The sequence below is a fragment of the Athene cunicularia genome (genome assembly GCF_003259725.1).
Source record: "Athene cunicularia isolate RWA chromosome 4 unlocalized genomic scaffold, athCun1 chr4_part3, whole genome shotgun sequence".
Taxonomy (NCBI): domain Eukaryota; kingdom Metazoa; phylum Chordata; class Aves; order Strigiformes; family Strigidae; genus Athene; species Athene cunicularia.
This window is the reverse complement of record NW_020799100.1, coordinates 9,528,566-9,551,263: the sequence shown is the minus strand read 5'-3', so window position 1 is coordinate 9,551,263 and position 22,698 is coordinate 9,528,566. Positions and strand designations below refer to the sequence as shown.

Here is a 22,698-nt window from a genome sequence, read left to right as displayed (position 1 = left end):
GCAACTAAACTTACTTTATCAGGGGACCTTGAAAAACAAACATTACAGGGCTGTATAATACAGTGAACAAGAAACCCGTTTTCTAATTGTTACTTTACAATGATGCAAAACATCATCAATCAAACTTCACTTTCTTAACAGGGCTCTAAATCCAAAGCAGCACAGCACCTGTGAAAAGCAACCTTTGCATGCGCAAGGATTAACAACTCTTGAGAAATTAAACTGCAGGAAAATTTAGGGAAGAAATGGCTCAGCATCAAGTTGATATGAAAAAAGATGAACATTATGTTTAATACAAAATCTGGGTGTTTTGCTTGTGGTAGTGGTTTGTTTTAAGAAAGTACAAATAACCATCACCTCATTTTGCATTTAGTGTCTGCCTACAAGGGCTTTTCCAAAAAAATGCATCTATGGCCCTTCTGCTACCTTCATAAACGTATTTTATTAATTTTTGTTTAGTTGCAGAGTCACAAACTGCTGTATCTGAGCCAACAGTTACAGTAAAGTCATGCTCAGCAGATGTCATACGGTTGGGGATGTGCCTTTGGTCAGTTGGGCTCAGCTGTCCTGGCTGTGCCCCCTCCCAGCTCCTTGTGCCCCCCCAGCCTCCTCGCTGGTGGGGCGAGGAGCAGAAAAGGCCCTGGCTCTGTGTAAGCACTGCCCAGCAGTACCTGCAACATCCCTGTGCTATCAACACTGTTCAGCACCAATCCAAACCATAGCTCCATGCCAGCTACTATGAAGAAAATAAACTCTATCCCATCCAAAACCATCACAGACACCAGCTGCTCTAAGGCTACATGGGTCTTGTGAGGCATAAAAACCATCCACTTGATTTTTAAAATGTCTATTACAATGCCACAAGTCTTCATAGTCGTCTCTAGTACACAACCATGAGCTGACAAATTTGAGTTCATCAGATACCTACTGCTTAAAACCAGCCTTTTGCTAAATAGTACCTGGGCAACCAAAGAACAGGCTTCTGAAAGCTGTGCTGCAAGGGAATACCTGTGGGAATTACTAACTATAGCTTCTCAAACCTCTCCATTTACAGTGACATCCATTTCCCTGCACAAACTGAAATGGGTGCTTCCAAATCAGTATCAAAAAAACTGTCTGCAAACGTCTAAATGTGTAATTACCTACTTATGAATATTTTCACTTCTAGATGATTAAACATCACCCAAATCTTACAAACTTCCTCTATGAATATAGTAATAATACATGCAGATGAACATTTGCACACCTGATGACTGACAAAATCCTGTACCAGCAGACAGCATTAAGTTTTCAGTCACTGGCATAATTTTCTGCTCATCACTGCTTCCATCACCTGTTGAATTCTGTTCATCATTTTCTTCCTTATCAGATGAGGAAGAGGAAGTGACAACCACCTTCTTTTTTGACAATTTCTTTTTTAAGTTACTCTTTTTACTTTCTTTCATTGACCCTCTTTTAATCTTTTTCTTACTATCTTCATAAGATTCCTCATCAGAAGAGGACAATGAGTCATTCTGTTCCTTCTTGGAAATTTTCTTTTTGTGACTTACTTTTTTCTTTTCTTTAGTTTCAGTTTGTTTTTTACTCTGCACAGTATCTTCAGAAGAACTCTCCTCTTTTAGGGGAGATTTTTCAGCATCAGAGGATAAATCAATCTGTACTCTTTTAGATAGTCTCTCCCTCAAATTCCTCCTTTTATTTTCTTTAAACACTGGTTCATTTTTAGTTTTGTCGTTTTCAGAAGAATTGCAACTTCCTTTCTCTGGAGATGACTTTTCAACATCAGAAGAGGAATCATCTTGTTCTTTCTTAAAACTTTTCTTTTTCAGTTTTTCAGATTTCTTCACTTTGCTTTCTGATCCTTTTTTAATCTTGACCCTGTCTTTTGATAAATCCAAATTGTCGTCTTTCTTTGCAGATTTCTCAGTACTCTCTGAAGATGAATCTTCCTGTGGCTTTTTCTTTTTCAGATCCTTGCTCTTCTTAATTGCAGTTTGCTTTACACCTTTAGGACAACTCTCCTCCTTCTCCAGTAAAGACTTCTCAACATCAGAAGACTCATCATGCTTTCCCTTTATATTCTTTTCTTTTAGGTCTCTGTTTATCCTTTCCTTAGCAGCTGACCCCTTACCTATTTTTTTCTCTTTAGAAGGATTAATCTCATTTTCTGGGGAACACTTTTCAGCATTATCGTCTTCAGAAGATTTCTCTCTCTGTTTCTTCAAATTTGTCTTTCTCTTACTACTTACATTTTTCCTCTGCTCTTCTTCAGAGGAATCATAACTATCTTCTTTTCGGGAGTATTTTTTCTTAGCTTTTTTTGCAGACTCAATTTTACTCAAAATTTTTATTTCTTTTTCTAACTCAGAATCATAGTTTGAAGAATCTGAATAGTTTTGTCGTTTCTTTTTAGCAGAAGTGGAATTTTTAGCTGATTTGCCTCTTTTAGCATCTAAATCTGAACCAGAACTGGAACTTTTTCTTTTTCGTTTTCCATTTTCATCCTTTACTGGTTGATCCTTTAGAAAATTTAAAGTCTTCTGATCATTTGTTTGTGCTTCACTATTGCTATCAATATCTGAAGAACTGTGACTCATCATAGCTACTTCTTTAAGAACAGCTGGCATCTCATCAGAATCTGAGCTATGATCCAATACATATGGCTTTTTTGATTTAGAAAGTTTATTAGGGCTAGGACCATCAACAGTGCTGTCAGAAGAATTTCTTTTATCATTTTTCCTCCTTGGTTGTTTTGATGATTTTCTCTTACTTTTTTCATTACATGTGTCATTGCTATCTTCTTCTGAATTTGATGTTAAAGGACTGATGTCTGTTTGGCGCCTCAGAGGTGTGGTCTTCACACGTGGTGATCTCCTGAGATCAGATTCCTCTACAAGTGAGACAGTTTCATTCTCTGTGGAAGGTTCACTGCCACCATGATGATTCTGTTTTACAGAATCACAGTTTTCTGCCCTAGGTATTCCATCAACATCCTTACTTGCCTTTTCTACATTGCTGTTTTGATCTTCAGCTTTAACTGTAGACTCCGAAAGGGAAACAGGAGTCAATTTTACAACCAATTCTTTTGATCCTTTAGCAGATGTTTTAAACTTAGTACCACCTTTAGTATCTTTCATAGGAGTGTTCATTTTCACATTTGAATTTAAAGTCTCATGATCTGTTCCTGTATTTCCATTGTCTTGCTCATCTGATGTAATCTGAACCTCCATAGCAGATTCTAGAGTCTCAAAAATATCTTCAGGAACAGATGAAGGAACAGACACTATATCCATGTCTAAAGCCTCTGTACTATTAGGTTCATACTGAGGTTCTTCACTTCTGCCAGACCTTTTCTCTTCACCAGAAGTACGCTTGTTTTCTGTTTGTTCCACTGTTGGAACACTTTGATCCATGGGCTCACTGCCAGGCTCTTCTGATACAACTTTTCTGTGTGTCTTTACAGTATCATCCTCTTTTAATGCCACATGTTCCTTTCCTTCATCTTTATTCACCTCATTTTTCTCTGATCTAACATCAGGTTTTTTCTCTTTGGTATTTTTGTCTTTGATTTTAACACTCAAAGCTTGCATCTCCAGGTTCAGGCCTTCTTCTAATGCCAGATGAGCTTTTTTCAGGTCATTCAACACAGATTTAAAAGCTTTTAGCTGAGAAAGTTGCAGAGCTGGGCTTTTTACATTTTCTGCAGCTTTTTTCAAAAAGCTTACAAAGCTAGAATTCAGACTTGCTGTAGTTTCAACCAGCTTTTTTGTTTTCTTAAGCAAGTCTTTTGGCACCATAAGTGCTTTATAAGAATATGTTAGTGAACCTGAATATGAACGATGTAGTTTTTTTTCCTCACCATTGCAGTTTGAATTGTTTCTCTTTGGAGAAAACTTAACTGTTTGATCATATACTTTACTTTTTTCACTTTCAACTCTGATCTTTTTTTTGTTTTGTTGCAGTAACTGTTCTAAATTTTCGAAGACACTGTCACATGCAGTGACCAAGTCCAACAAAGGCTCTGGATGACAAATATAGCAGTGCCACTGGTTATTTTCATCCAGTATAGTCGATAGCTCCTTTCGACCCAGGTTGCGCAAAATGCACTTTTTACAGAAGGCGTTATGGCAAAAGTCACAGCAAATCAAATTTCCACCTTCAGCACACCACCTGAAATGAAACATAATAAATATAAGAGTCTTATCTCCATGTCAACAAGGTGACAAATTAGAGACATTTTGCTATTTTTCGCTATTATATTTATTATATTATTTTTCACTATTTGATACAGACTTTGCATTTTAAAAATTCAGGCGATAAACAGATACCCATTAACTTACTTAATAACATTATTAAAAACGTGACTGAAAAGCACTCAATTGAGAATTAGAAAGTCAAATTAAAAAGTCAGAAAATTAAGGTATTAGATTAATAGCTCACAAAACTGAAATGGTCAGTAAGATCCAAACACAATTTCAGCACCAATTTTAAATGAGAAAAATTATCTTTTCCATGTTTCTTCTGAGAATTTTAAAAAAAATTATTTGTTACAGCAAAATAAATTAGCTTAAGACTTTCTAGCTTTAAGTGGTATATTACTACTGCAGACATATATGAAAAAAATACACATGATTTTTGACCTGTGCACAGATTGCATAGGCTTTGATAAAGACCTGAAAAGTAGCTGACAAGTAAGCTCATAGGCATCACAGACTGCAGTTTTGACTGGATTTATGTATTGATGTAAGGACACAACCACCCCTAGCAGCGCTGCAGGCTTGGGGAGGAGTGGCTGGAGAGCTGTCAGTCAGAGATGGACCTGGAAGTGTTGACTTGACAGCCGGCCAAATATGAGCCAGCAGTGTGCCCAGGTGGCCAAGAAGGCCAGTGGCATCCTGGCTTGTGTCAGCAACAGTGTGGCCAGCAGGGACAGGGAAGGGATCTTGCCCCTGTACTTGGCGCTGGTGAGGCCACCCGCACCTTGATTACTGTGTTCAGTTTTGGGCCCCTCACTACAATAAGGACATAGAGTTACTCAAACATGTCCAGAGAAGGGCTATAAAGCTGGTGCAGGGTCTGGAACACATGTCCTATGAGGAGCAGCTGAGGGAACTGGGGGTGTTTAGTCTGGAGGAGGCTGAGAGGAGACCTTATCACCCTCTACAACTACCTGAAAGGAAGCTGCAGAGAGCTGGGTTTGAGCCTCTTTAGCCTAGTAGAAAGCAACAGGACAAGAGGAAATGGCCTCAAGTTGCGCCATGGAAAGTTCAGACTAGATATTAGGAAGGATTTCTTTACAGAACGGGTTGTTAGGCGTTGGAATAGGCTGCCCAGAGAGGTGGTGGAGTCCCCATCCCTGGAGGGATTCAAGAGTAGGGTCTATTTAGACCTTAAGGATATGCTGTAGGTGGGAACTGTGCTAGGTGAACGGTTGGACTAGATGATCTCCAGGGTCCTTTCCAACCTAGATGATTCTGTGTGACATATTTATGTATTTGATGTAAGGACAGAGAAGAACTTCAGTATTTCAAAAGTGGGAAACTCATCTGTAAAAATAAGTTTCTGTGGCTCACAAGGTTTAGAATGTCAGATTCTATCCCCACCTTTAAAGTATTTGTATGGTGTCACGTTCTTTAGTTAAAAATCAGAGAACAAAAAAAAAGTTTGGGTTGGAAGGAACCTTAAAGATCATCCAGTTCCACCCCCCTGCCACAGGCAGGGACACCTTCCACCAGCCCAGGTTGCTCCAAGCCCCGTCCAACCTGGCCTTGAACCCTGCCAGGGAGGGGGCAGCCACAGTTTCTCTGGGCAACCTGTGCCAGGGCCTCACCACCCTCATAGGGAAGAATTTTTTCCTTACATCTAATCTGAATCTCCCCTTTGTCAGTTTAAAATCGTTACCCCTTGTCCCTACACCCCCTGATGCAGAGTCCCTCCCCACCTTTCCTGTAGCCCCTTTAAGCACTGGGAGGCCGCTCTAAGGTCTCCCCGGAGTCTTCTCTTCTCCAGCTGAACCCCCCAACTCTCTCAGCCTGTCCTCACAGGGGAGGTGCTCCAGCCCCTGATCATCTTTGTGGCCTCCTCTGGATGTGCTCAAGCAGGTCTGTGTCCTTCTGATGTTGGGGGCCCCAGAGCTGGACACAGCACTGCAGGGGGGGTCTCACGAGAGGGGAACAGAGGGGGAGAATCCCCTCCCTCACCCTGCTGGCCACACTGCTCTGGATGCAGCCCAGGACACAGTTGCCTTTCTGGGCTTCAAGCGCACATTGCTGTCTCACAGTCAGTTTTCCATCCACCAATACCCCCAAGTCCTTCTACACAGGGCTGCTCTCAATCCACTCCTTGCCCAGCCTGGGTTTGTGCTTGGGATTGCCCCGACCCATGGGCAGGACCTTGCACTTGGCCTTGTTGAACTCCATGAGGTTTGCACAGTCCCACCTCTCCAGCCTGTCCAGGTCCCTGTGGATGGCCCATCCCTTCCCTCCAGCATGTGACCGCACCACACAGCTTGGTGTAGCCGGTGAACCTGCTGAGGGTGCCTTGATCCCACTGTCCATGTCACCAAGAATGATGCTAAACAGCACCAGTCTGAGGAACGGCACTCATCACTGCTCTCCACTTGGACATCGAGCCATTGACCTCAGCTCTGAGTGTGACCATCCAGCCAATTCCTCATCCACTGAATGGTCCATCTGTCAAATCCACGTCTCCAACATAGACACAAGGATGTCATGTGGGACAGCGTGAAATGCTTTGCACAAGCCCAGGTAGACAATATCAGATGCTTTTCTCTTATCCATCATTGCTGTAACCCTGTTGTAGGCCACCAAATTCACCAGGCGTAATTTGCCCTTAGTAAAGCCATGTTGGCTGTCACCAATCATCTCCTTATTCTCCATTTACCCTAACATATTTTCCAGGCTAGAGCCCTTGCAGGTGAAGACTGAGGCAAAAAAGTCATTGAGTACCTCAGCCTTCTAGATATCCCTGGTAACTAAGTCCCCCATTTCCTTTTGGAGAGGGCCCACATTTTCCCTAGTCTTCCTTTTATCAATGAGGTAGCTGTAAAAGTTTTTTGTATTGCCCTTGACATCCCTAGCCAGATTCAGTTTTATCGGGGTTTTGGCCTTCCTAAACCAATCCCTGGCTACTTGAATAGTTTCTCTGTATTCCTCCTAAGCTATCTATCCTTGCTTCCACTTTCTGTAAATTTCTTTTTTGTTTTTAAGCTTGTCCAGTTGCTCCTTGTTGATCCATGCAGGTCTCCCGGCATTTTTGCCTGACTTCCTTGGGTTGCATTGCTCCTGAGCTTGGCAGAAGTGATCCTTGAATATTAACAATCTTTCTTGGGCACCTCTTCCCTCCAGGGCTGTATCCCATGCTACTCCACCAGGCAGATCCCTGAAGAGGAAAGGCCAAATTCTGCTCTCCTGAAATCCAGGGCAGTGAGCATGCTGTGCATCCTCCTCACTGCCATAAGGATCATGAACTCCACCATGTCACAGGCAGTGCAGCCAAAGCTGCCCTTGAACTTCACACTCCCCACCAGCCCCTCCCTGTTGGTGAGAACAATGTGAAACATGGTGGGAATTTTTTTAAGGTGTGGGCTTTTTTTCCAGTTGCTAGTAAAGAAGGTTCTCCCAGAACAAATGTGATGTCTTACAAGTGTTTGCTACTGGATACCTTTATAGAATGTTTTCCTGTTGATTACTAAAATAACAATCAAATATTTATAAAAACCCTAGGGTTGAGCATTTCTTAGTGAGAAACAACTGTTGATTAAGCTCCTATGTACTGGTCTTTATCTGTCAATAATTTCATTATTGCAAGAAAAAAAGACACAAACCAAAGAGCTGTGGGTGTTCTTTCAGTTTTTGTACACATACCTACACTGTTCATCCATTCCATCTGAATCACGGCTAATGTCATCGCTCATATAGTACTTGTAGCAAGTCTGTAAAGAGATAGGACAAAGCATTTTTTATTAAATCTCAACTGGACTTCAGTAATTCATATGATTTCAGCATGTATTAGAAGCAAGCCATTAAAAGCAGCAGCTGCAAGGTCTTCAGCATTCCAACCCTTACATTTGTGTTAATCTAAAAAACATCTTCCATAAATACAACAGGTCCTAAACCATGACTTTTTATTTAGCTGTCTCAAAGTCTATTTGAAAATTAAACAGACTTTTGTTTGATAGCTTCATACTTGGATATTTTACAACATCAACTGAATGCTTCTCTTCAAACCTGTAAGTTTTTTCCATCTATTTCCTAGGCAAATCAACACATCTTCCCTGATGCAATTCATCCTACATAAATTACAATTTCCAGCTGAATGCTCCTTATGTTAGCAATTGATCCCATAGGGCTTTAAATAAAAAGGTCGTCAGTATTTATCCCGATGTTAACATCCAAGACTTGAATTTCCAGGTGCAAACTAAGCATTTTCATTGAAAAACTGGTAATACTAAGGAAACGATACACACAACTCAGCTAGCAGTAGCAGTGGCTTCAGTTGCTGAATTCTTTAAACCGAATTTTGAAGGTGTGGGGGTGTTTTTGCATGCATCACAAGAACACGTACAGCTACATGTTAGGGATTTTCAATTCTAGGACTCCAGTGAAGGCTGAAAACAGTTGTCTTGTAAGCTGATTTTTCGAAAGCATATTTTATAAAAGAAACAAGCCAGAATGAATAGAAGAAATGAGCCATAATATTAGACTAGATGGACATGCCTAAGATAGTGTCAGCTGAACATGTAACATTAACTGGGAATTGGGGGAGCAGCAGAAGGAGCAAAGAGAAGGGGAATGCTAAATGTGCATTCTAACAAAGACCTGTATCTCTCCAGAAATATCTTTATTAATACAGGATTTCTACAGCTATAGACATATGCAAGAGAAGTCTCTATATCTCTTTGAAATTAAAAGAGGTCTCCACAACAGGAGATAGGAATGCTTCCTTCATCCGCTGTTCCTCATCTCTTGCAGGCAATTTAAGGCCTAACTGAAGCCACCATGGAACCACGTAGCAGAAGACCCAGATGCTGGTTTTGGGTTATGGACTAGACCATCATTACGGACATCGCCATAAATGAAAACAGTCCAGGAGCTGTACACAAGCGAAACCGAAATGGCTTTGAAGCTGCTTTTTCACTTCCATTCTTATGTTGTTTTACATACAGTGCTTTACCAAGAGATCCAGAATGGAATCTGCTCTTATAATACATTATGAGTAGGCAGAAATTTCAGACAGATCATTTAAAATAAAAAATTCACTGACATTATAACCTTAAACATAACTGTAAAATTAAATTACAAGAGAAACCATAGTGACTTTAACTGGAGCGTAAGAAAATTGGAATATAAATTTGTAAGCTGTATTTGCCTTTTTGTTTTCTGCTTTTAGTTTCCTTTACTGTAACAGTTAATGACTGAAAAGCTTATTGGATAATAAACAAGAACTACTCCCACAAAAATTCCACCCAAATCAACTAATACAACATTTCAAACAAAACAGTACAAACTGTAGAACTGTTTACCACATACCTTACAAATAAGAACTTTCAGTGTAGGATGCCTATAGATTGAATCCTTTTGAAAATGGTTCACCTGTTGCCCACAAGCTGTACAGCTTACAATTCCATGTAGTCCTTCTTCTATAGAGAGGATTATAAACCACACATTAATTGTAATTGTTTTCATTTTTAAAGAAATCTGTATATACCTATTTCATTTTCTTACAATATTTTGGCCTGTCAGGTTTTTCTTATGCCTTTATTTCTTTACCACCCAGCATTAGATAAATCTTTCTGTAACCACTCGTCATTTAAAGACTGACAGAATTTTCCTCCAATTTCTATAATCTATTTGAGGCCAAGACACAATTTTTTTCCTTTGACAGATTTAATTTGGATTAACTGGTCACCTTACGACAACACACCTACATAAGAGTCATCACTAAAACTCTTTCAAAGCAGCCCTGATATTCTGTACAACCTTCCTCATTTAATTTTTGTTCATAAAATACCATTTTTAATTCATGTTTATGTTATGGTATTTCTTTCACATACAGTTTTTGTTTCTCAAAGAAAAATATGGGAAACAGTTACAGAAGATGCATGAAATCCTTATAATAGTGCCTGAAACAACTTCTTTCACTTTTTTTCCCTTCTTGATGGTGGTTTTTGTTGTTGGTTGGGTTGTTTTTCTTTTTTGAAACTGCAATTTTGCTGTAATACATATATTCTCATCATCTTGCCAATTGCTCCTGCATTTCATGTACCACTCTGCTGCTATATCTACTTTGGTCAAGAAAGTATTTTTTTAATGTCAGTCCCCCAATTCATTTTGAAAGGTGGTGAACTTAGGGTTGGGAGGCTTCCTACATGCCAGGTTGTTAAACAGACTAATTAATACTATAAGACCATTTTGTTTTCAACAGCATCACTGCTTTCAAGAAAAAGAAAAATCATTTGTGAAAGCTCATGCACTCTGCTCAGAGAGGTCATGGTTTAAACCCGGCTGGCAGCCAGACACTGTGGAGCCACTCACTCACTCTCCCCTGCCCGGGGGATGAGAGAAAAAAATTTAAGGGGTAAAGGGAGATTCATAGATTGAGATTAAAACAGTTTCATAATTGAAATAAAACAATAACAGAAAGTACAAATGGGTAAAGCACAATGCAACTGCTCACCACCTGCCAACTGATAACCAGCCGTTCCCCACTAGTGATCCTGAAAAACCAAGATCCCAAAACTGCAATCCCAGAAGCAAGAGAGAGAACTCCCTCCTTCCCAGATCCTCATTTATGTACTGAGCATGACATTACACAATATGGAATAATTCACTGGCCAATTCGGGTCCATTGCTCTGGCTGTGCTCCCTCTCAGCTTCTTGTACACCTGCATACAGGCAGGACATGGGGAGTTGGAAGGTCCTTGATCTCTCAGCAAGTGAAAACATCAGCGCATGATCAACTTTCTTCTCCTACCAAATCCCACACTGAATCCAAAACACAGCACTACTCTAGCTACAAAGAAGAAAAATTAACTCTACCCCAACCGAAACCAGGACAATGTACTTTCAAAGACTTATATTTGGGATCAAGCAGATAGAGGTTTGATATGGGATCACTTAACTGTGACTACCGTTTGCTGTCATGTTCAGTAAAGTAGTATAAAAAATTAACTCAAATGGTTAACTTAATGGTTACACTCTGAGTACAGACTTTTTTTTTTTTTTTAATAATCACTACCATAGAATTAGAACCAAGCACCAACACCACAATGTTAAGGAACTGAATGAAAGTTATCAAGATACATTACACACTACTAGCAATTTACTACTGAAGCACAATCTTTAATAGCTTACAGGCCAGTAAAAACAACTAATACACCCTTACATTTCAGTGAAAATAGTGAATCTGAAATTTTTAATAGAAGATTAGTTGTTTTCAACTTCAATGCATGCATGATTGTATGTACTGCAGAGCTCATGGACTTGCAAAGCACCTCCTATAACCTCAAAACCAGCTCAAACGTCTGTTTCAAACATTGCTGGTAAACCCTGAATAAACGCATGCACTGTACTGTATTAGTTGAAAACGAATACCATGTTCTATTATACCAAGCAGCATGGAAGCCTACCCAGGCTTTGTCAAACATCACAGTCCTTAAATGGGTCTAAGAATCACAGAGAGTAACAGCCAGCTGAGGGAGAACGAGCTCATCACTGTCAAGTCCCAAGCCACTTCCCCCTTCTCTACAACTTTACAGGGAAGCACTTTTGCCTCCTTCCCCAAAAAATCTGCAAGTTGGCACCAGAAAAAAAAAAGAGGAGGGTAATTTATGAGGCAAACCTCAGTAAATCATGTTACTACTACAAATGATGACGATCCAAAGAAACAACTACTAATTCATTATACTGAGAAAATACTTACGTAAAAAACGTTCCTAACTATGAGTTTATTAGCAAAACCACAACCATAAGCATTCTGCAGACACAGAACTTGAAAATAAGAACTGACACAATGCCTCTTATAGTCTTGGATAAAAGCATTTTGATGCTATAAACCAAGAGTTCTATTACTACTAATATTTTTAATAGAAACAGGACATGTAACTCCTAATAAAAACATGAAGATGCACTCTGCAAGGACAAGGCAGAGTGGCATTTTTTATTTTATTGTTATTATGTATATTTACTTGCACCGTGCATAAAATTCAGGATATCAGGTAGGTGGGACTACACACTTACCTGCTTAAGCCAGTAATGCTTAACTTTGTATGTGCACAGGCTAAACTTTGTATGTGCACAGGCTAGGCACCCCATTCTAGTAGCAAGAGAAAGGTGCCATTTCACATAACTAGACTTGCTGCATGCAAGCGTGGAATAAATGAATCTGCACTACCTTTTCTGTGCGTATCACAAAATCAAACTGTTCTGATGCATTCCTAATCCAGCTGCTCTTGAAGTAGACCACTGTCATGTCCTTCACCTGGCTACCTTTCCTGGTCTGGAAATGGGGACAACACAGGGAAATGGAATAGGGCTGCCTCCTCCCAAAACCTGACAGGAGCTTAACGCATGTACTGGCTAGCCTTAAAATCAAGTCAAAGATTATCAGGAGTGACACAGATATAGCTGAGCTTCCCCTGGATAAAGGTATGACTTAAACACTTGATGTCCCTTCCAAAATTATTATCTTATGTCAGGCACCAGTACATAAGCAATGTGTCCAGATACACAAAGGAAGGCTGGAAAAAAAACAAAGCTGGAAGGGCAGGTCATATGAATTGTCCTGGGGATGCAGACACAGGCCACAAAGCTCAGGTAGAAGAGTCCTATCTCTTTAACAGTATAGCCCTGAAGATTTCTGTTGGCCCTCTTGTAAAATTGTTATAAATACAAATGGAAAAAGTATTCCCACGTGCTAAACAGGACATCTTGCGTGAATAGAACAAAACTGACTTTCAAAGATTAATAATTTAGAGAAAACGTCAATGCTCTAAATGTCATTAAAATCACGCATAAACCCATATGCATGCACAAGCACATTTCCACACACATTTTACTCCTCTTCAACCACAGATAGAGAAATAGCAGTTATTACATTATAGTAAGACTTTAAAAGACAGCAAGTATCTGAAATGATAAAATGGAAAGAAATAATAGTGTGTACAAGAGTTATTTGTCTGAATATCCTGGGTACTGCTGTAGGTGTGTGAACTAAGACACTGCTAGTAGCATGAAGAAAAATATCTGCCTTTTTACTGGCTACTTTATACATAATCCTCCCTATCCTTCACTTTTTGGAAAAAAAGTGAGAGATTAATATCTGTCATCACTATAATCTACCTAACTTCTCCTCAGTTTTATCAGCAGCTATGGAAAACCAGCTGGCATGACAGCTTTCCAAAGATAATCCTTAGAAGTGCCCATTGGTAGGGAAATTTCCCACAATTTAAAAACAAAACAAAACCGTCTTTGAATTGTTAGAGGTTTTAGGTTTCTTGTTAGCTCACTGATTGATAGTATGCCTATACATGTCCCTGTTCAAATATGGTTGCTTTCTTGGTGAGTCAGTGAATATACCCATATCAATGGTATTGCAATGATTCCTTTAAAAAAGGAATACCTGTAACACACGATTGCAACCAACCAACTGTTCTGAATACAAGGTAAGAAGGGTCCATATGGAGTACTTAATGATGCATCCTATAGCCACTGAAAATAAGAAGTTTAATGAGAACTAATCTTAGCTTTCACTGCTGCATTGCAGGGGCAGCAATGGAGGCTAATTTCAGCCAGCTAGAATCCTTAATGAGCAAAAAGCCAGAAGAGTGGAGGTATTTTTAGGATAATTTATTAGAAATATGAACAATTTTTAGATGTACCAAATGTGGTCATAAGCAACAATTTAAACCCGTTTTAATAAATGTTTTAAATTGTATTTACCTCCACGCTTTTTGGGAGCTTCAGGTTTCATTTTAACGGTATTTCTGCTTCTAAATTCAGGCCCTTTAAAATCATCTTTGTCTTCATTCAGCACTGGCTCAGGCTGTACAACCACTGTACCTAGAATAATTTTATTTAGAAATTGGAAACCATTACACATCCAAATGAAGTGCAAAAGTCCTGTTTAAATAAAACCCAACATAGTACCTTAAAAAAAAGTGCAATCTGTTGACCAAAACTCAAAAGTTTTGAATGCACAGATGTTCACGGAAAAAAAAAAACCACCAAAACACAAAAAACCCACCACACACTTCAAATTATGTCTGTTTTGCAGCTGTAGGACAAAAGTCAAAGACTGAATGGGCTATGAAGAGCAAATTCTGCTCTCTCTGCCCTGATGTGGTATGTGCAGAACAGGACTGTCATACTGCTGGGTGTGTGTAGTACAGGAATTTGCAGTGCAATGCTACAAATAAAGGACTTTGATTAGGTCACTTACATCTATCAAAAGCTTTATAGAGTAACTACTCTCTCTTTTTCCCCCCCTTCTATCCAGTTTCCCCTCATCTTAATTTATTTGAGAATGAAATAAGTGAAAAAGCAATAGAATAAAACCTGGGTTGTGTTCAACAATCATTCAGAAAATTTTTTTATTTAGAGTACTAATCAAAGCTATGTGTGTGAAAAACTATCTTTCCTACTTAAGAGCTCAGTTCTAATACTTTTGTTGTGAGGACACTGGAAATAATCTAATATTCTGAGAAAATAATTTTAAAGTGACTGTTTTAAATACTGCTACTCATGCAGTAAACAGTAGCGGCCCCTCCAATTTTTCCTATAGCTTTCATAGGTAACAAGTGAAATAGATTAATTAAACTCACACTACAGTTAAGAGCAGCAGGATGCAGACTCATAGTAGTAACTGTTTTAAAAGGGAGCTTAAAAACAGATCCAGTAATAACATTTCCCCCCCCTAGATTTAGTTTTGCTTTTGTTGATCTAATTATTAATAACCTCAAAGATGGAACACGAAAATAAGTAAGACTTGCAAGTGACAGAGTTTAAGATTTCTACAAAAGAATAAATTATTTCCTGTTCCATGTTGGTTTTATGCAGATGTCAGTAATGTCAGCATATGCTGGTGTACCTACTGATTAAAGTATGCTGGGTTCAAAACTAAAGGTGCTTGGCTTCCTCTTTTAAATGCACATGCACGTGGTTTGGGGGGAGTGGGTGTGCACTAACATATGTTTTTATATAAAAGCCAGGACCTAAAAAAGGCATTTTACTAAAACACTGTGCATTCTAGTTAATTATTTATACCACATCATAATCTTGGCTAGTTTGCTGAATTCAGAAAAGACAGGCAGACAGACATGAACTACCTTTAGGCAAGCTTTGCATATCAACATCGTTTTCCGAGTTTTCATTTGAAACATCTTCATTTACAGTCTCATCTAAGATTTGTTCATCATCTGATCCAACATATTTTGTTACAACTGTAGGTTTCCTGCACAGACAGAAAAAAACCCAGACAGTGACAAATATTACATATTGCAATACAGGTAAGTCTGGCGCTTTGCAAACAAAACACCATACTAACTAGGGAAACCTATGTTCTCTTTGAATTCATTAAAGACATTATGAGGGAGAAAGCTCTGAGTTATTACAGTAAGTTGTAGGCTGATTTTCTTGTTAGGAAGAGGAATTCTCCCCCTCTATCTATGTGAAATGAAAAGATATACTAATAAATTATTTTTGTTTCACAGGCTTGCTTTATTTTTTTTGTAAAATTGAGGTTTGATGTGTTTTTAAGAAGGTATGCTGGCAAGTCACACTTCTAGGAAAAGAGCCTAAATGAAACACAAGTGAAAGTCTGCTCAGAAATTTTATACATCATTCCCAAGTTTAACAGTCAGTGCAAAGAGAACACACAGATACTAGCAAATGACAAAAAGCAGATTGGCAGAAAAGATGCTTGCAAGGAAATAAAGGAAATGCAAAAAGAAATTAAAAAGCTGACTGTTGATACAAGGACCAGTTGCCAAAATTTCACAAAAACATCATTTCGAACTGAATCCATTAAAATGAACAAATTTACTATGTCAGAGCAGGGAGAAAAAAAAAAATGTTGAGCACAATTTTTAGTAGTCTGAGGTTAAGATATGAACTACTGCAGGATACTGGTTTTGTCAGTATCAGACACAGTATGATAAAATTTATGAGTGAAAATACCTTTAGTGATAGACAGGAAGCAAAAAACGACTGTAAAAATTATATAAATGAAAAAGAGTTCAGCAGGACACTGGATTAAGAAGATGAGGAGAAATTAAAGCCAAATATAAAACCACACTTGCAAATATAGAATCAAGACAAACAGAAAAGGGAGAATGAAAAATACTGTTTAATTCCAGTGGACATAATAAAATAAACAAATGAATAAAAAGCAAAGTGAAAAGAGATACATACTTTTTAAAGAGCATTAAGGCGGCAGCTGTTGAGATTGTGCATTTAGAAGAGCTCACCTACCTATATATACAGTATACTAGGACTTTAAAAAAATCATGAAGGACATAACTTGAATGAACATCATGTGAGAACAAAAGATGAATCGTTTTACTAGATTAAGCCTGCTGTTACTTAGGTCACAATTTGTCTCCTGTAGGTTCAAAATGGGTGGGTAAATGGTTAACTCCACACTTTTTTTTAATGAAAGAGCAAAAAGATTAAGGAGAGACAGAGCAAATGGCAGCTTCTGCACAGGGTAACTTAATAGCACATTTTGATTCCGCAGTCTCCCAACAGTAAGGTACATAAAGTCTTCTGCCCATACGACCCAATTCACATTTTTGGAAGAATTCTGCATGCAGAAATATCAAGATCAAACGAGTAACTGTATAAACACCTCTGTCCTGAAGATACAGGATAATCTTCTTGTCTTTGTTAATAAAAATCAAGCTTTATGATCTTAACCTGTGACCCTGAAAGACCATTTGAATTTTAAGTATACGATGAGGCATTCGTTTTGCCAACACTCTGCTAACCTAATGGATTTATATTATACTGATGTATACTAAAGTATCTGGCACACTGTATGGACTTTGCTAGTTTCACATGCCAAAAGTAACTTTTTTATTTTCCAAACCAACCTTTTTGAACGTGATGATCCTAAAGATTTGGTTCTTTCTGAAGAACTACTGCCCTAAAAACAAGAAAACTAAAATTTAAAAGTCAACACAGTTGCAGGTGACTTGTCAACAAAACCAGTTTCTTACATTAACTACATCTCGAAAGTCACCAGCGCTCTTACACCACCACCACCACACCCCATCCCACCCCCACCCCCAAAAAAAAAAGCAGGAAAAGCATTAACAAAAGTGACCCACAATTTCAATAGTCATGCCAGTTCAGTTAAACTAAGACACCACAAAGTCATTATTCTTCAAAAAGCAGATTTAGGAATAGGTGTCACCAAACTCTAATGAAGACACTAATGCTAACTAACCTCCCTGTACATGTATCTTAACAGAAATCAAGAGCCGGAACTGGTTTGAGACATTCAGAGAGAAACACTGCATGTATCTCAAGCACCAAGACTTCATAAAATGGAGGAAATTCTCTCTTTGCAATTCCAACTTGCACTACCTGCTGAAAAGTTCTCTCAGCTTTCTGGAGAAGGGACTGAAAACGGCTCATGATCACTGGTTGGTCCTAATCATGAACAGATCTGGGGCTTCCTGCTCTGTGTATCTTCACTTGCAATGTTAACTTCTGTGATTAGCACATGGAAGAATGACCTAACTCACACATGCACACCTGCCTCCACACTGCTGTGCATTTTCACTTTTTTACAACTCACCAGGATTCCTCACAGCACTTAGTGCTGAAGTAGGTTATGCAGGTCTATCAATGTTTTTCATACTATGTGAAGAAACTATCATCTTTTCTGCCATACACATACAGAGGGTTCTTGAAGGTTGGCAGTAGGGAGCTATCACTAGTATGCACCCAAGAATTGCCAGCAGAACAGAGACACTTGTTATCTGGCTTACATACCAGAAAGGGCTGGCTGCCTTCACAGGAAAAGTGATTTCTCAGAGGTTTGTGCTACTTATCATAACCAGGTTTGAGCAGTATCAAATAAATACCTGAATTTACTGCAGTAAAGGCAAACTAAGGACACTGGCACTTGTGCTTTCTCTACATACCAATGTATTGTCAACCAGAATGTTTCCAATAGGAGAGTATATATATATAGTTATATGTAAGACATACCACATGAAAAATGTCTTTAATGCATATAACACACCATATAGAAGAAATTTGCTCATGTTATAAAGATCCTGTAACTCTGCCTTTTTTTTCTTTTTTAAAAAAGGAAGCATGTTTGCCTAAAAGGACAAGTAAGTACCTAATATAATACTATCTGACTAACAGGATGGAAGTGCAAATACAAGGCAGAGAAGTAATGCTTTTAAACCAAAAATAAGTAAGAATTTGTTTACACATAAGCCAAATAACAGAATAAGGATAATAACTGAATGTCTTTAAAAAGAAGAACTCACTTTGCAATATAGTCAATCTGAATCAATTAACAACACTTCGCATTTCTTAAAAATGCAATCGCATAGCTCAGGTAGGGAAAACCCAATTCTCTAAAATGCGTTAGGAAATATTGCGTATGAGAAATACAATGAAGTTGTCCAAGTAAATTTCTGTATTTCAATAATTTAGAAATTGGGGGGGAGAGGGTGCAGTGCAGAGAAACAGGGTTGCTTGCATATGCACAAATCAAAGTATCATTCCAAATTTAGAATTTAATTTTAAATTTATTTTTAGATATTTTACATCTAATGTTTCCATTCAGCAGATATGATGTTTGCTGCATGGTTCTGACAATATTCTTTAAGTATTTACTGTACAAGCGAACTCAGCATGTCCTATACTAGCCATTCTGCACTAGTCATGCAACTAGACTTCAAAAGCTCTTTTATTCTTACCTCTTCTCTATTGTTCTCCATTGATGCTGGATTACTTTTAGGTTCTCTACTTTTACCTGTGAAGACAAATTAAAGCAATCCACTGAAGTACAAGAAATATTAAAAAGTTCTTCCCACTATGTCATAGCATTATGCCTCACCAGCATGAATAAAGACAACTGTGTGACTTTCAGAGACAAACTGTTGCACAACAAAACAGAGTTGACAGCATGGCATAAATTTTACAGAAATAATTTAGAAATTACTTTCAGTTAAGCTGCTGATAGGCCGAAAGACAGCCTTCCCATTGGTGAAGAAATACTAAAAAAATGAATGGACAACTGTATATGCAGAAATAATATAGTTAGTGCATTTTTTTAATCTCTAGGAAGTTACTTAAAATATTTTCTCTTACACACCTTGACATTAAATCTGGGATCATGGAACCAGAGACAAAAAAAATCTCATTTGAGACAGGGTATGATAGAGAATTCCATTTTAATGATCTTGGGAACTGTGGAATATAAAACCTAAAGACGTGCAACCTGTTAGTATCTGTTCCATTCACCAGTCCAGCTAATGGAAGTTTCAAGTTCAGTGATTCAATGATACTTGTATGAAGTTGCTCAAAAGGCTTAGTAATAGCAGTATTTTAATAGATGCACTACTGAGAAACATGCAAGTAAAGTGGTAGAATAATTGCAGGATACATATCATGACCATCTGTGATTTTAACTTAAGACTACTAGCACTGCAACTTACTACATCCTTAAACTTCAGTTTTGGGAAAAACAAGCAGGTTTCTTTTACACTTTGAAAAAATTAAATCACTTTGATTTAGAAAATGTAATGCTGGGTATTTGACCTAGGCTGAATTGTTTGGGCAAAATTATCCAGCCATTTCTGCATGTGAAGCTAAGGTAGGGGGGAATAAAAAATGGAAACAGTTGAAAGGTTTTGGTGCTTTTAAGTACCCAAAATTTCTTCTGTGGAGTATTACCAGCATTCCCCTGTTCTGAGGAAAGAACTGGAAATTTGGAAGAAGAGTGACATTTCTTGTGGACACTACACACCGCCCATCTACTATTGACCAATTCTGCCCAAGTGATAAATCCATGGAAAATACCACTTTGGACATGCTCAGTAGAGATTTCTTTGATTCTGGCAGCTACCATCTCTGTAGATTCCACATCAGGCTGTTAACCAGACTGCACACGTACTATTCCCAAAATCAACTAAAGGTGCTCCATTGACAGTTTCTATGTGTGACTGGGCTCTACACGTGCCATAGCGTGAGGGAGCTCCCTGCATGCCCTTAAAGCTCCTAGTGCTGACCCAGCTGCACACACGCCATCAGCTTCAGGGCTGTGAGAGCACAGATTTCCCCTGTGACTGCTGCTCCAGGGCAGGGGCTGGTTACTTGAAACAAGAGCAGGAAGTCAACCTCCCCTGTGCTCTCAGGAATTCTCCTGCTGGCACCCACACAATGTAGACGAGGGAGACATCCAGTTCAAATGCAGAGAGGATAAAGCAATGTTATTAAGGCTGTAAAATCAAGTACTCCAAAATTAAGAAAAGTCAGAATGAAAGTTAGGAGTGTAATTTCACATTACTTATTGTACCTAGCTCATAAGCATTATGGTACAGTCCAGCTCCACAGCAGTACTCAAGATGGAGGTGCTCAGTGAACAACTGCTTCATGTTTTAATTGGCCTGTGTGTGAGGCAGGGACATGTTACAACTCTCGAGCCACACTGAGCTGTCTTCATCATCACTTCCCTCCTCACAACACTCTATCTAGTAGTTCATATATCCTCCAAATGCTGGAACAAGATCCATTACTATATAAGCTTGATTTGGCCCCAGCTGTGTCTATCACTTGTACACTAAATGAGCATCCTGAGGATCAGAAGGGAAAAAAAAAAAAAAAAAAAGAAGGCAGGGTTGCTAAAGACATTATCATTATGCACATAAAGTTGGGAGAAGCACATTTGCTCAGCTAATTCTGGCATTTCCTAATATTTAATTGTTTAATTCTTGACTTTTCAACATTAATATGTTCTTTTTTAAGAAATACAATCAGAGATCTCAAAACCAACACTGAAACACGTCTGCTAATAATTAGTAAGTGTACCCCTTTCATCTGTATTTTAAGGCAAGGAGCCAAATTCTACTTCGTAACTACACAGGATAAAAGGAAAACATTTCTTTTTCCCAGTATGCTCCTCAGCAAAATTTCACGTTGAGATGCACCCACATCAGTTTAGTACTGAATTATCACATAAATAATTTCTTCTTCCTACGTTAACAGTTCAGTTTGATGCTCACACAAAGAGGCTGGCACCACATGGCAGCAGACTTTCTCTCAAGACAAAACATTACATGATAGTAACTGCACACCTGAAAAACCATGTAAAGTTATTACTTAGGACAACAAGAGTTTGAATATAAACTGTAACACAGCCAACACACTCATTCTCCTGTATCACTTTAGCACAACTTTAGCTCATTAAACAGTAGAGATTGAAAGATTGTATCCAGTCTTAGTTAAACTAGTTAATTTGGAAGCAAATTTTATTTGGGACTGTTAAGAAATAATTTCACTTTTTATGACTGTAATCAAAACAAAGTGTTTAAAAATCATTATCTATTTTTAACTTCTAAGCAAAAATATCTAATACCACATTTGACACAGTGTAGGATTCAAGGTTTTTCAGAAGTATTATTTTGTTTTTAAATGTTACCAGATTACATGGAGAAATCTTCTTAAATAATAATTATGAAAGGATAATCTCCAGAACTTCTTCCATAACTACAAGGACTGCAAAAGCTTTACTTCAGCAGAAAAAACAAGATACTGCACTTACACATTCAGAAAAACTGAACAAGGAACTCCCAGTACAGCAAATACATGCATGTTTGCCATCTCATGTGTCACAGAGGGTAAGCCACCAGTAGGATTAGCTTTTTTCCACATTTAGAAAAGAATCAGAACTGAAAGAAATCCTGTATCAAAGGCCTATTGTATATTTAAGATATCACCACCACTTAAATCACATTAGGACTTTGCATAATTGCCCCAGTGAAGTGCGATATAGTGAAACAACAGTTATTTGGTTTTAGAATCATATATACATTCAAAATAAAAACATAAAATGTCTTTTTACCTATGGTTTTGGTTTTAGATACTGCTGGAGGAGAGTTTGTGTCCTCAGATTCTTCTGATGAGTGAGCCAAGAAGTCATGAAGTTTCTGCACCAATGTATTCAGCTTGCTTTCACTGTTAAAATACAAGTAAAACTTGAAGTTACCTATATATCTCTTTCTAATTTAGCAAGCTTGAAAGAAATGATGTTTAATCTCAATTAATGCACACCTACAAAAAACTCAAGTTACTTCTTAAACATTTGTTTCTGCAAGAGAATATCAAAGTAAATAAAGAACCATACAATTTTGTTAAATCCTGAGTTAAATATGTGTAGCCTTACTGACAAAAAAATAGTAAGGACTCTGTTAAAAAAAATAATTAAAAGCCTATTATAAATAGTTTTTACTGTTTAAAATTATTTACAAAATTCAAAAAAGTCATAAGTGGTAATGCTGCTATGACATAAAGATAGCAAAAAATCAATTGAACATTCTACTTTGTCAGAAGCTAAACAGGTAAAAACAATAAAATCTCTATTACAAAGAATGTAACCTTTGAGGATATAAAAGACTAGAAATAACAGCAGAATTTCACCTCCAACCTTAGAAAT

The 22,698-nt window shown here is 38.1% G+C and overlaps 1 protein-coding gene across 3 annotated transcripts in view; it reads right to left on the bottom strand.

Moving 5' to 3' along the window:
* Positions 1 to 22,217, bottom strand: part of ATRX (ATRX, chromatin remodeler) — a 78,800-nt gene extending 56,583 nt beyond the window's left edge. For 2 of the 3 annotated variants that reach the window (XM_026848250.1, XM_026848251.1), the window contains exons 1-8: positions 22,108 to 22,211; positions 18,962 to 19,017; positions 17,111 to 17,163; positions 15,347 to 15,471; positions 13,962 to 14,081; positions 9,552 to 9,661; positions 7,887 to 7,954; positions 1,247 to 4,170 (exon numbers count right to left, since the gene is read on the bottom strand). In XM_026848250.1, the coding sequence (XP_026704051.1) occupies positions 1,247 to 4,170; positions 7,887 to 7,954; positions 9,552 to 9,661; positions 13,962 to 14,081; positions 15,347 to 15,471; positions 17,111 to 17,163; positions 18,962 to 18,982 (3,421 nt within the window). In that variant the 5' untranslated portion in view covers positions 18,983 to 19,017; positions 22,108 to 22,211. Of the gene's footprint in view, positions 1 to 1,246; positions 4,171 to 7,886; positions 7,955 to 9,551; positions 9,662 to 13,961; positions 14,082 to 15,346; positions 15,472 to 17,110; positions 17,164 to 18,961; positions 19,018 to 22,107 lie in introns of all 3 variants that reach the window. The other variant, XM_026848252.1, reaches the window with a different exon arrangement.
* Between the last annotated feature and the right edge of the window lie 481 nt (positions 22,218 to 22,698).